General features: G+C 41.8%; 1 protein-coding gene across 1 annotated transcript; it reads right to left on the minus strand.

The window, feature by feature from the left end:
- Positions 1-556: 556 nt before the first annotated feature.
- Positions 557-10,659, minus strand: SLU7 (SLU7 homolog, splicing factor). Its single transcript, XM_066273191.1, has 16 exons — positions 10,554-10,659; positions 10,108-10,295; positions 8,935-9,088; positions 8,241-8,321; positions 7,778-7,942; positions 6,843-6,911; positions 5,684-5,731; positions 5,344-5,475; positions 4,981-5,078; positions 4,739-4,806; positions 4,487-4,626; positions 3,481-3,642; positions 1,515-1,619; positions 1,285-1,356; positions 1,056-1,169; positions 557-783 (listed from the first exon to the last, which is right to left on the minus strand). Exons 2-16 carry the CDS (start codon positions 10,275-10,277, stop codon positions 604-606), a joined length of 1,758 nt encoding a protein of 585 aa, XP_066129288.1. The 5' UTR covers positions 10,278-10,295; positions 10,554-10,659; the 3' UTR covers positions 557-603.
- Between the last annotated feature and the right edge of the window lie 3,733 nt (positions 10,660-14,392).

Below are 14,392 nucleotides of genomic sequence, written 5' to 3' on the forward strand. Positions count from 1 at the left end.
GATCGACATATCTGTTTGTTCCTGTATATGCCCTGACGGGGGATCAAACAGGCAACCTCTGAGCATTGAGGCGACCCTCTAATCAATGGTACTATCCGGCCAGGGCTCAGCTCGAATTTCTTTTAGCTGCAGACCAGGAAAACCTTACAGCAGAAACAAATGTCTATAAAAATACTACAATTACAGTTACTACTTATTTTAAAAAAATGAAGACCTAGTTTTGAGAAAGAGTAATTAATCTACCTTTAACATGTGTCAAACACTAGATAAAGGGCCATAAAAAGGGAATAAATAATGTTTAAGACTCGACTGTTGAGTGAAAGAGAGAAGAGAGCGAGCCGGCGCATGCACCAGGGCCTCATTCCATGTTACTAGTATAAAATTGGAAATAAAATCTTAATCCGGATTTAATGTACCTCCTCTTTGTTTTTCTTCTGTTTGTTCAGCGTGGAAAGGAATGGATTTACTGGAAGCTTTATTAAAGTCAGACAGCAAGAGCAGCACACACTGACTTTGCCATCTATCAATACAACCATCGGCAAGAAGCTGAAAAGAGTATTTTGTCTGTTGTGTTTATTGTGGGCAACCGTCTGTGACTGGTCCCTACTGTCCAAGGAAAGAGGCCATGGGGTCATCTGGCCTCTGGCGCTTCATCCTGTAAGCCTCCATTTCCTCCTCGGTGGGCTCCCGCGTTTCATAGATGCAGTTGTAAGGCCGCTTCCTCTCATCCACCTGCATGAGCTCCTGGACGTGAAGAAGGCGGGCCTCCTCTGCATTCAGCGCCTACGTGAGAGGGAACACACTGAGTGCCAGGCTCTACAGAACTCTGCAATTACAGCTTTACAAAGCTCATTTCCTCCCTGCATCAGCAGTATCTGTCAAATATTCCAAGAAGCAGGCAGTAGTGAGACACACAAAACCTCCATCTGCATCCCATACCAGATACCAGGTGACCGGAAATGAGCTTGGGCACAGGACTAGATAATGTGTTTCCTAAGATCCCTGACCTATAAAGAACCTGGTCGTCACTTTACTACTTGGACTTCACCAAGTACCTTTTTCAGTTTCTCGTGTTTCTTCTCTTCGCCATCGCTATCTGAGCTGCTCTTTCGATGCTTCTTCTTCTTCTTCTTCTTCTTCTTCTCCTCTTTTAGTTTTTCCTGATGCATCTGACAGGGAGGATTAAAACAGAGTGTTATTAATGCAAAAACAAAGCTCTTGTGCAAGTTTTTAAGTTCTCCCTCAGGGATTTAAAAAATTCAGGGCAAATGATTATCAACTTACCTCCATGAGGGTTTGAGGTTTCTTCACGGCTTCTTCTCCGGTTGTATCATTCACTATACATTCCTCTGAATTCTGTGGGAAGAGACGTGTAACTGGACTTGAGTATCATAGCTATCAACCACGGAAGAAAAAGCTCAAATTGGAGACATGAGGACGTATGTTTCATACAGACTGCGACCTGAGAGCTTTGGTTGTTTTACAGCGGTAAGAACTAGAGGACAACTACTTACAGCACTCTCCTTCCCAGCTTCTCCAGTACAATAGGAATACTTGAAGAAAGAGTGACAGCATTTGTATCCCCATCGGCCTTCCTTCCAGTAAGATCCCCAGATATGCTGCAAAGAGAGAGAGAGAGAGAGAGGTTACTTACAATGGAACCTGAACTAGAGACTCTCACGTGCTGTGCTAAGAGTATAAAATACAGCCCTTTTAAAGGTAATCTAGGAGGAAAATTATGGGAATTCTAGGGCTAGTTAACAAGCAAAGGCTGGCATGACCTCAAGTGTGAGAAGCAGGCATTTTAGGACAGTGGTCTTATACATTATTCCTAAAACGTATTAAAAAATTTAGGATAAATGACTGCTGTTGAAAAATTAAAGACAAGGAAGTTCAGGGCCCACACTCCTGCTTGGCAAGAACTGGCTGTTGCTGAAGAGTGAATGGTCCTATTAGACAAAGTGTCAGGCTCACTTCACTCATGTCGGTTTACTAGCGTGGCACCTACAGGTAGTTCAACTTTTAACCCTTAACTCGAAGAGACAACTATAGTTCGGGTTCTTCAAGAATACAGCAAGTGACATTATATGCTTTATGGTATGATGCAATATGAAGCATTCTGCATCACCTATGAAGTGTTCTTGTTAACCTATTTAACATATCGCCCTGGCTGAATAGCTCAGTTGGTTAGTTTGCCCCGCCACAAGGTTGTAGGTTTGATCTCCGGTCAGGACACATACAAGAATCAACCAACCAATGAATGCATAAATAAGTGGAACAACAAATCAATGTTTCTCTCTCTCTCTCTTCCTTCCTCTCTATCTAAAATCAATTGATAAAAATAAATACGTAAATAAATAAATATTTAACACATCTAATTAGCCCTTTAAATCTGAATTCTTAATTACAGGAAATATAACAAATAGAAGAAAAGTTATATAGTGTATCACCAGTGAGCCACAGAATATGAGACAGTTTAAAGCAGAGGTCCCCAAACTACGGCCCGCGGGCCACATGTGGCCCCCTGAGGCCATTTATCTGGCCGCCGCCACACTTCTGGAAGAGGCACCTCTTTCATTGGTGGTCAGTGAGAGGAGCACATTAACCATCTCAATAGTCAAAAGCAGGCCCATAGTTCCCATTGAAATACTGGTCAGTTAGTTGATTTAAATTTACTTGTTATTTATTTTAAATATTATATTTGTTCCCATTTTGGTTTTTTTACTTTAAAATAAGATATATGCAGTGTGCATAGGGATTTGTTCATAGTTGTTGTTTTTTTTTAATAGTCCGGCCCTCCAATGGTCTGAGGGACAGTGAACTGGCCCCCTGTGTAAAAAGTTTGGGGGCCCCTGGTTTAAAGGATAACTAGCTGGGTCTGTAAAAATGTCTTGAAAAAGGAGAGATCCACTGTAGAAAAGAGCCATAACAATCCAATAACAATTAAAACAAACTTTCATTGGATTCTCACAAAACAAAACAAATAAAACAAAAAAACCTTCAAAATGCTATTTAAAATATATTTTGGAAAATGTGAATGAGGCCAAGAAATTAGATGCTATTAAGGGGTTGTCAGTTTTCTGAAGTAGTAATGCTGCTACAAAAAAGAATATTCTTAATTTTAAGAGACACATGATATAGTGTTTATGGGTGTATTGAAAATTTCAAAATATTTCAGGCAAAAAAATATAAATATAAAATAGACACACGCATTTTCACATGTGTATGTGCACATACCTAGACAAAGCACAGATGGCAAATGTAAAACAACTCTGAATCTAGGTGGTGGGTATATGGATGAACAGCATGGTATTCTTTACATTTTTTTCTATTTTTGGAAATAATTCATAAAACAAACTTAAAATGTAAGAAAAGAAAAGCACAGCAATGAAACAATATTGAAGTTGTAACATAAAAACAGAAGAAGCCAGAGCAGAGTGCGAACAAAGACAAAACCGGTTCTGGTTCTTGAACACATACCGTGTGATTGTGGATCTTCACGTCCTCCTCATACTTAGAGCAGGCGACAGCCCGCTCCTGCCCTTTGATGACCGTCCCGTGTCTTGAATACTCCACATAGTCTTCCGTCTGAGCTAGAAGCAATTCAGCTGGAGGGGCATCCAAATGTTCTTGGCCACCATACTAAAAGGACATCGAACATTATTAAATGCATTTTAAAGCAAAGATGTGCATTCAATTCTCTACTGAAACATCTACTTCCAATCAGAAAGCTTAAAAGAACACTCTTTACGGCCTTGTTATATAAAACACAGTAAGAAGGAAAAACACCATCAAATTTTCATAGGCAAATACAAGGTGTCTCAGTTGCTATTGATCTGCTGAATGTGGCCATACATTCCCCTTATCCTGTACACATGCCCATTTGCCAAGTGACTTTGCTCCTCCCCTGAAGAGACAGCATATTTTGCATTCGTTGGATCTGGGCTCGGTCACGTGACCTGCTGCAGCCTATGAGAAACTGGCAACTGTGACGCCGCAGAGGTCTGAAAAGCACTTGTGCACTGAGGCGTATTTTTTGTTACCAGTATTCTGAGAATGCCACGCAAAGAAGCTGGACTAGCCTGCGAAAGGATGAGAGTTCAGGTGGGGCGGAGATGAGCTGCTCTGGATAAGGTTCCTTTAGGACAACCTGCCCACTAGCTGTGAGAGACCAGAGTGAGGCCATCCCAGACCACCCAGCCTCAGATGAATAGGCCCAGATCAGAAGGCCCAGCTGACATATAGAATCATGAGGGAAAAAAAATGCTTTTAAGTTACTAAATTTTAGGGTGGTTAGTTTTGCTACTAAAGCTCAGAGATACAGCTATACTGATCCTTTTTGCTAAATGATTACGTCAATGGAAAGAACTATTCTTGATGGATTAAAAGGGACCCTCTTTGTACTGTACTTCAAATGCAGATGACATGCTTATTAACTGGTCATTTCTCTTTAAGACACATTCCTTAGCATTTCAGCCAAAATTACCTTTTCCAGGATGCTTTCTTTCTGCTGCTCTTTGAAGTCCTCTTTTTTGACTTTGAAGGACTTATACAACAGCTCTAGCTTGGTAGGATCGGCCTGCAGATGCACCTCAGATCCCTTGTCATAGGCTTCCCAGGCAAACACTAGGGCAATGAAAACATCTGAGTAAGTTGCCAGCTGCACAGTGTTTTAAAAATGCCCCCAAATTTCTTGTGAGCTGATACAAAGTGCCTTGACAACAGAGCAAACACTTACACTGTGTCTGAGCCATTGAAATGGTATCTCCCGTGTACCTAACAAAGTTATCCCCTGCGTAGCTCACTCTGTAAACATAAATTGAAAAAAAATTATTTCAGAGATTGATTTTTTTAAGGAAAGATATTTTTCTGACCCAACCATAGATGATGTTCATTTTAAGTCAGATTCAGTTTTACAATGAGAAGCCCCTCCCACCCCCACCCCAATCAGGAAATTTGTACATTTAGCTCGATGCTTACTCATCGGGATTCTTTCCTGCATTGGCGTAGGGATTCTCTCTCATCGCTCTCGTTTTGGGATCGTAGTAAGCAGAATTTGGATCTAAATTCCGCAAATACTAGAAGAGAAAAACGTTTCAAGACTGCATTAATGTTTACTGTTTACTTCCAAAAACAGAATTTCAGCAGACTAGAAGTTGATCACAATCAAGTCTATGTGTGAATGCATTCTGGGGCACAGATGAAGAGAAAAAACCAGAATGATACCTAATTTTGGAATGACTGACTGTATTACCGATATGCCAGATACCAGCTAAGTAGGTAAAATTTAGGCTGGGAAGATAAATATGTTTTGAATGTGTACATTAAGTCAGCCAGGCTTACTTTTGCAATATCTTCTCGAATCCTGAGATTCCGAACGGTAATCCGTCTCTTAGAGTCAAAGTTCTGTCCAGGCATGTCAATATCATCGGCATATTTATCTTCATCCTCATCTTCACTGTTATGATCTTTTTCCTGAAAGGAGGGAAAAAGCACAGTAAGAAAAAAAGCATTTAGTTGTTTTCCTTGAACTTCTCTTTAACCACGCTCACATTCATTTGTGTTCGTTAAAGCTATTATCATTAAGTATGTATTAATATAACCAGTAATAGTTATATCATTATATTTAGCTAACAGGAATTAAAAATTTAACATACACCCAGAGAAGGCAAATATCCATTACCATCTGAGAATTTGGTTCCTCTTCTCCCCACTGGTGTTTTGGAGAATTCTGTATCATGACAGAAAGAAAAACATTGTTATTTTATTCTACTAATTCTACTGATTATTTAACAACTTTAAAAATAGTTAAGATGGCCCTGGCCGGTTGGCTCAGCGGTAGAGCGTCGGCCTGGCATGCGAGGGACCCAGGTTCGATTCCCGGCCAGGGCACATAGGAGAAGCGCCCATTTGCTTCTCCACTCCCCTCCTCCTTCCTCTCTGTCTCTCTCTTCCCCTCCCGCAGCCAAGGCTCCATTGGAGCAAAGATAGCCCGGGCGCTGGGGATGGCTCCTTGGCCTCTGCCCCACGCGCTAGAGTGGCTCTGGTTGTGGCAGAGCGACGCCTCAGAGGGGCAGAGCATCGCCCCCTGGTGGGCGTGCCGGGTAGATCCCGGTCGGGTGCATGCGGGAGTCTGACTGTCTCTCCCTGTTTCCAGCTTCAGAAAAATACAAAAAAAAAAAAAAAAAAAAGTTAAGATAATGTAACAAATCTTAACTGAACAATTCTCATCTTTCTCACTTGTAATGAGCCCATAAGTTCTAAAGTTAAGTTATTCACACAAGTATGTCATTGTGAAGTTAATTTTATTAGAAGTCAGAACATTTCTAGAGAATTTTCACTGATATAAAATAATGATCACACAAAGGAAATGAAAAGATTAAAACAACCAAGGTACCCAATAAATATTCATGTCATATGTGTTCGTCTTAGACATACCATTTTCATTAAACCTCACTACTTCTCTGGAAACTCCAAAAGAAAATGTTACAAGGATCATGTAATAAGTATTTTTAGAGCCAAAACAGCTCTGCAAAATTTAGGCCTGAAGAAATCTACTCAAGTAACAAACACCACATTGTGATGTAAGGGGAGCCTGAAACCCGTCACAGAGACACTTTCCTCATTAGCAACTGGCAATACTCTTTCAATGTGTATTCCCCCAAAAGTATAACAGTGTCGGTTTTATTCTTCCTGGTCAATAGTACTTCCTTCTCCCTAAAATCTTTTCTAATAAAAGATATATATAATAAATTGTCAATTCTCATTTTTTGTTTACTAAGATTTGAAGTGCTTTTTTTAAAGTGCTTAATTTAAAAAAATTAATCGTTTTTATTACTTACAGCCTGTTCCACTAATTTTCCTGAGGCTAATTCTTCTTGGAGTTTCTGGGCTTTCAGTGTTCGTTTTGCCTAACCAAAAAAAAAAAGAAATTTGCAATTTATTTATCACATTCAAATGAACATTTAATTTTTGTAATATACTTAAAGGGAGTAAGTTCATTGTTTTAGATAAGGTCACTGGACAAGGTTATCTCTGAAACTTCCTGGAGCACTAGACCTATGACTCCTACAGAACAGTTACAGACTCCTGTTTAAACCATGCAGGAAGGGAGACTAAAGCAGATAGCACCTGTGGTAAACTGCAGAGAGCAAGCCCTATGCAAAAGGGGCAGCTGTCACCTGACTACAGATGCCTAACTCTTAAAAGGCAGGCCCAGTATTACCATATATTTCACTGTTCAAGAAAACATAAAATTCAGATTATATGGAATACTATGATTTTTAAATCTTAACTCCCCCTTAGAAAAATAAAATGGCAGCATGACTATGGTTTTTAAAGAATAGGGGTGAGTAGGTGAAAATATAACAGAAAAAAGTATGCAGCTGAATTAAAATAAAATTCAATACTCTGAAACAAGTTATCCTAGTCCCCTTCTATCCAAACTCAAAATGCTCTCAGACAACTGTAAAACAGGCCCATGGACAACATACAGTCTGGGAACCAATTTTATAACCTCAAAGAGCCAAAAGCTTCAGACTTCCAGTATTTTTTGCAACCTAGGCCAGGGAGTAAAGGACAACATAAGAATCAAAGAAAAAGAAATTGGTAGTAAACAGGGCTAGTGCACTGTTTATGTTCACTAGTCAATTAGGCTTACACAAAAATGCCACCCTTTTAAAACTGCTTGAAGACTCAAAAAACAGAGATGCTAAATCAAGATACAGCAAAATGTGCATTACTCAAGGACACTAGGAAAGCAGGGAATTTTGCTCACCAGATCGACTTTGGCATACTCTTCTACAATTTTCATGTGTTCTTCTGGATTGTAGCCATTCCACCGATCCCTCTTCCCGTCATAGTCAAACATCAGCTGAGGTTGGACGTGTTCATCAGGAGCTATGTTAGTTCCGGTAAATTTTGCTCCAACTCGCCTAGGTCTCTGGAAAACAGAGTAAGATGAAATCTTTCCCTAAGTAACTGTAACCTAGAGGAAAATTTCATCTTTATAGAGCAGACATGAACATAACAAGGGACTTTATGGTTTATTTAATAAAATTACCAGTTAGTCTTCCAGCAGAAAAATTTGATGATGCTGAACTACTTTCACTCAAATTAAGTTTATTTAAGTGCTAGCTAAGTGTAGATAATTTTAGAGAAATAGAATTAAGCTCCCTGACAAGAAAAAAGGAAAGAAAGATTCCGAAAACAGTTTCCAAAAATTTCAAAGGCAAATTTACCTCAAAGCAATCTTTCTTTTTGTGTGTCATGGCCCCACAATTTTCACACGCTCCTTTGCGGTACTTAGTAGTTACAGAATTCTATAAATGAGTATAAAGAAAAACAATGAAAATGTTCTGTTTACCTGAATACATTAGAAATAATATCGGCTCCCATTATATTGTCTAGTAAAATGATTTATTTAAGAGGACAAGGCCCTGGCCAGCTAGCTCAGCAGTAGTGTCAACCAGGCGTGTGGAAGTCCCAGGTTTGACTCCCGGCCAGGGCACGCAGGAGAAGAGCCCACTTGCTTCTCCACCCCTCCCCCTCTACTTTCTCTCTGTCTCTCTCTTCCCCTCCCGCAGCCAAGCCTCCATGGGAGCAAAGTTGGCCTGGGCGCTGAAGATGGCTCCATGGCCTCTGCCTCAGGTGCTGGAATGGCTCCAGTTGCAACGAAGCAATGCCCCAGTTGGGCAGTGCATCATGCCGGGTGGATCCCAGTCGGGCACATGCAGGAGTTTGTCTGCCTCCCTACTTCTCACTTCAGAAAAATACAAAAAAAGAAAAAAAAAAAAAAAGACAACCAGTAAAGAGTCTCTACCCCAGATAAAAGGTTATGTAATCTAGTTCCCCTTTATATAGTATTGCATTAATGTTGTTCTGTTAAATTCTTACAAGAATATCTACATGGATACACACAGGTTGCCTACATACCTCTTTTACACCCCTGTTGTACCATTCTCCAGATGAGCTGTACTGTTTTTGTTTTTCTGGTTGTGGTCTCTGGTGCTTTAAAGTAGGCCTTTTTGAAGGATCGATATACCATGGCACTGAAGAAATATACTGAGGAATATGAGGGTTGATGTCTCTGTAATAAAATTAAAAACAAATTTTTTTAAAGAATCAAGTTTAAAAATAATTGCTACTACAATTACAAAAAGCAGCCTATACAGGATCTAAGAATAGCAATATTGCAGTGGGTGGTTGGGGGTGAGGGAAGGAAGAGGAGAGAATCGCTTGACAGCTCTATCATAAAAAACAACAACAACAACATAATTTAAATTAGGGTGAAAAGCTACCCACAAAGAAATGATGAATACTGATATAGCTGAAGGAGGAAGGAAGATGTATATAAGTGAGATAAATCTTGCACCACAGCAAGAGGTAAACTAGCACTGTTTTAGAGTTGGTTAAAATAATGGGTTAAGTATATTATTTAAACATGTGAAGGTACCAGCCAGAAAAAAATCTCAAAAATACAAAGATTTATAGTCACTTTTGTACAGTGGGACAAGGAGTGGGAAGGGTTGAAAAGGACTATAGTTGTTCATTATAAGTCTTTCAATATTTTTTGGTTACTAAACCTTATATATATGAGTTTGATAAAATACAGAAAAACATGATGGTAATGGTAAAGATAGCTTCCTGTCAAAGAATGAATAATTGGTAAGGCTGACATGAATTTTCCTTTTTTTTCTTCCTATTTTTCTTTAGTGAGAAGTAGGGAGGCAGAGAGAGAGACTCCAGCATGCACCCAACCGCGATCCACCTGGCAAGCCCACAGGGGCGATGCTCGGCCCATTTGGGGCTGTTGCTGTACTGCTCAGCAACTGAGCTATTTTAGCGCCTGAGGGGAGGCCATGGAGCAATCCTCAGGTCCCCGGCCAACTTACTCCAGGGGAGCCTTGGCTGCAGGAGGGGAAGACAAAGAGAGAGAGAGAAGGGAGATGGTGGGGCAGCCGATGGTCGCTTCTCCTGTGTGCCCTGACTAGGAATAGAGCCAGGGATTTCTACATGCCGGGCCAACACTCTACCACTTAGGCAACCAGCATTTTAATTTTAAACGAAGAGATTACACAAAAATACCCAACACACACAACTACTTACTTTCCTTCTTCATCAACTTCGGCAGGAGCATTACCGAGTTTTCGCTGTTCTTCTAGCTCCTTCTTCTTTCGCCAGTCCTCTCTGGTCATCTTCTTCGGTTCCTCCAAACTCATCTCTTTGGACCCCGAAATGGGGGCAGCATTAACGGTATCTACAGCTGCAGCCGACATTGTTATCGGGCCTCCTCTCTGAAAAGGAAGAAATCAAGGCTTCCTTCTCGGTCCACGTTCCCGGTTCCCTCTTCAGTCTGGCGTTCATCACCCCATGACCACATATATTAAACTTAGAAGCTTTCAGCTCATTTTCCGGCGTTCTCTAGCTTCACCTTCCTCCCCTTGGGCCGGTCCCCGCGCCCACCCACCGCCCCCCACACCGTCCCCCACACCGTCCCCGCTCCCGCTGCACTCACTGTTCTCCCCACCCAAGTTCTCAAAATAATTCCTTACCAGTCTTGTCTCCGCGGGCCAAAAAAAAAAAACCCACTGGACAGAAACAAAAACAATCCGTCCACTTTTATTTTCTGTTTTAGCGAAGCCGGCAGCCACCGCGGGACACATGCGCACTAACAACTCTTTGGGTCTCGCGAGATCTTGCGAGTATTGCCAAGCTTCCGACTGCTTGGGATATCTAGCCCTGTTGTGATGTTTTTTTCAAAACCCTGATTTGTTTATATCATCTCCCACCACCCAAGCTTAAAGCCCTCCCATGAAACACCGTGCAAGAGAAATATAACGCCACACTATCATTTCACATTAAGAAAACAACAACCCTATTTTAAAAATATCATACGGATATTACACTTTTTCAGACTAGCCACATTTCAAGTGCTTAAGAGCCATAAGCGGGTAACAGCTATTATACTGGGCACTGTAGCTCCAGTGACAGGTTTTTTACTTTCAAAACCACTGAAGACACAGCCCTGGTCTGACGGCCTCTTATATACCATGACTGAGGCTTAGGAGGGCGCCTTCCTTCAAGGTTCCGGTTTGCCGTTCCCTCCTCAACCTGGCGTTCGTCTGCACTTTGGGGATGTATCTAAGAATTAGAGCTTTCCGCCCATTTTCCAGGGTTCTTCAGCTTCCCCCCTCTCTCCCATAGCCTCAGACCTTGTTCGCCACCCCCTCTCCTCAATCTGGACTTAATTGCAGTTTCGATCTCTTTCAGAAATATTATCTAGTCGTGGAGTCTCGAATTTTCTGATTAAGAATGTCGAGGAAAAGACTTGAACCTTTGTTGGCTTAAGGAAGATTTATTTGGGCTCATCTGAGGACAGTGCTGGAGAGCAGAGTTCGGAGATGATTATATAGGCAGCAGGACAAAGAAAATATAGCTATGCATCAGCTGTTTTAGTTGGTTACCTATATTCAAGGATTAATAGCTTTACCTCAGGTGGAGGGAATATGCAGATAAGGTAGCGTCATTAAGCACCTGGAATCGGGAGTGTGGGAAGGGTTCTGGAAGCAATGATCGTATTTCCCCATATACAAGACGCTCCCATGTATAAGACGCACCTTAATTTGGGGGCCCGAAATTTGAAAAAAGAAAAAGTATTACATAAAGTTATTGAATTCAAGTTTTATTCATCATAAACTTCATACAACTCCTCATCCGTGCGAAAAAGCGGGGAAATACAAGACACACCCAGTTTTTAGATCCTAAATTTTTAGTAAAAGGATGCATCTTATACATGGGGAAATATGGTATATCTGTATTTTATTTTATTCTATTTTTTACAGAGACAGAGAGAGTCAGAGAGAGGGATAGATAGGGACAGACAGACAGGAACGGAGAGAGATGAGAAGCATCAATCGTCAGTTTTTCGTTGCGACACTTTAGTTGTTCATTGATTGCTTTCTCATGTGCCCTGACCGGGGGCCTTCAGCAGACCGAGTAACCCCTTGCTTAAGCCAGCGACCTTGGGTCCAAGCTGGTGAGCTTTGCTCAAACCAGATGAGCCCATGCTCAACCTGGCGAACTCAGGGTCTCAAACCTGGGTCTTCCGCATCCCAATCCGATGCACTATTCATTGCGCCACCGCCTGGTCAGGCAGTATATCTGTATTTTTTTCAGGATGTACGTAGAAAGAACAGGCATTGCCTTCTATAATCATTTACCTTTTTTTTTTTTTTTTTTTTTTTTGTATTTTTCTGAAGCTGGGAACGGGGAGGCAGTCAGACAGACTTCCGCATGCGCCCGACCGGGATCCACCCGGCATGCCCATCAGGGGGCAATGCTCTGCCCATCTGGGGCATCGCTCTGTTGCGACCAGAGCCACTCTAGCGCCTGAGGCAGAGGCCACAGAGCCATCCCCAACGCCTGGGCAAACTTTGCTCCAGTGGAGCCTTGGCTGCGGGAGGGGAAGAGAGAGACAGAGAGGAAGGAGAGGGGGAGGGGTGGAGAAGCAGATGGGCGCTTCTCCTGTGTGCCCTGGCCGAATCGAACCCAGGTCTCTTGCATGCCAGGCCGATGCTCTACCACTGAGTCACGGCCAGGGCCTCATTTATCTTTTTAATTGGAACCATTGTAAAGTATATGTGGCTAGTTAGGAATTTACCGTTTCTTTGGTTACTGATCAAGTTCCAGCAGCAGCTTAGACACTCTTGCCTTTCTCAAGCACTAGTAAGGTTATATGTCACATGGGTCCTTTTCCTCCAGCATCACCCCCCTCAAATAAATAAATAAAAAAAAGGAGGTCTTAGCTCCCAAATAATCATTTTTTCTCTTTTTTATTAATGTCTCTCTTGCCTCATCCTTTTTCCTATTGATGAGCGAGAAAGCTTGCAGGAGTGAGTGAGTCAGCCAGCTTAATTACAGTTCCCTTATCAGCTTCCTGGGACAACTTGCAGCACAAAATAAGAAAAACAGGATTTGTAAATAGTTAAGACAAATAAATGGTCTAAAACTCTCCTCACGCCCCCTCCCCTCCGGAGACATGAGAGTTACCTATTCTTGCAAACAAAAGAATTACACACCCGGCCCTGGCCGGTTGGCTCAGTGGTAGAGCGTCTGCCTGGCGTGAATGAGTCCCGGGTTGGATTCCCGGCCAGGGCACACAGGAGAATTGCCCATCTGCTTCTCCACCCCTCCCCCTCCCCTGCCTCTCTGTCTCTCTCTTCCCCTCCTGCAGCCGAGGCTCCATTGGAGCAAAGATGGCCCGGGCGCTGGGGATGGCTCCATGGCCTCTGCCTCAGGCGCTAGAATGGCTCTGGTTGCAACAGAGCAACACCCCAGATGGGTAGAGCATTGCCCCCTGGTGGGCATGCCGGGTGGATCCCGGTCGGGCGCATGCGGGAGTCTGACTGCCTCCCTGTTTCCAACTTCAGAAAAATACAAAAAAAAAAAAAAAAAAAAAAAGAATCACATACCCTGTGCATGTACACTGAAAAGGTATATAATAAGATGTAAGAAATCTGACTTCCGGGAATTCATGTTTTGAAGCCTCTTAGGTCATGTTGGTCTGTCCGCTAAATAAATCCCCTTTCCTTCAGCAAGTTATCTGAGCATCTTTGTCCTCTGTGAGTTGCTTCCTGCATTCCTGCAACACTGTACACTGTAACTTTCCTAACACACTTGCAGGTGTTAGATGGGATGCTGCCCAATCCAGGAATCATTTAATAAAGCCAACTAAACCTTAAAATTGATTCAGTTGAATTTGTGCCATCTGTTCTGGTAATTAAAAATTTTTGAAAAAAATAACATGTATTTCTTTAAAATGTAAAAATGAAAATAGCTAACTCAGTAAGATAACCCATTATCATAGCTATGTTTTTCTTATTAAGAATTTGCAGGCCTGACCTGTAGTGGCACAGTGGATAAAGCGTCGACCTGGAAATGCTGAGGTCGCCGGTTCGAAACCCTGGGCTTGCCTGGTCAAGGCACATGTGGGAGTTGATGCTTCCTGCTCCTCCCCCTTCTCTCTCTCTGTTTCTCTCTCTCTCTTCTCTAAAAATGAATAAATAAAATAAAAAAAAAAGAATTTGCAGTGCCTAGAATTTAGGAATGTAAATATTAATTTTGATTCTATGGTGCAATAGGTGAAGGAATAGAAAGTGTCAGAGAATACCTTGAAAATGAGTAGTCTACGAATCATCCACGCTTGTTTTATATCTTCTTAAAACAATTACTGAAATTTACTTGGAAGTGTGGAAGTGTCTAGTAAATTCAAACCACCAGGCACAAGCCAGGGAGCTCATCTCACAGAGGAATCATAGAATGTGCTGGACAAGAAGGAAGATCTTTTGTAAGGTTTGGGTTCAATCCTGGAGGATTGATTTCAAGGAGGGTT

Source organism: Saccopteryx bilineata, chromosome 4 (assembly GCF_036850765.1).
Source record: "Saccopteryx bilineata isolate mSacBil1 chromosome 4, mSacBil1_pri_phased_curated, whole genome shotgun sequence".
Classification (NCBI taxonomy): Eukaryota; Metazoa; Chordata; class Mammalia; order Chiroptera; family Emballonuridae; genus Saccopteryx; species Saccopteryx bilineata.

What these genes read in the sequence shown, in the direction of transcription:
- SLU7 (XM_066273191.1), bottom strand. Translation starts at nt 10,277, where the DNA reads ATGTCGGCTGCAGCTGTAGATACCGTTAATGCTGCCCCCATTTCGGGG. An exon ending in AGGAACCAAATTCTCAGATG is followed by an intron (nt 5,476 to 5,683) that starts GTAATGGATATT and finishes CCCTCCTTTCAG; the next exon opens with GAAAAAGATCATAACAGTGA. An exon ending in AACACGAGAAACTGAAAAAG is followed by an intron (nt 784 to 1,055) that starts GTACTTGGTGAA and finishes CCTCTCACGTAG; the next exon opens with GCGCTGAATGCAGAGGAGGC.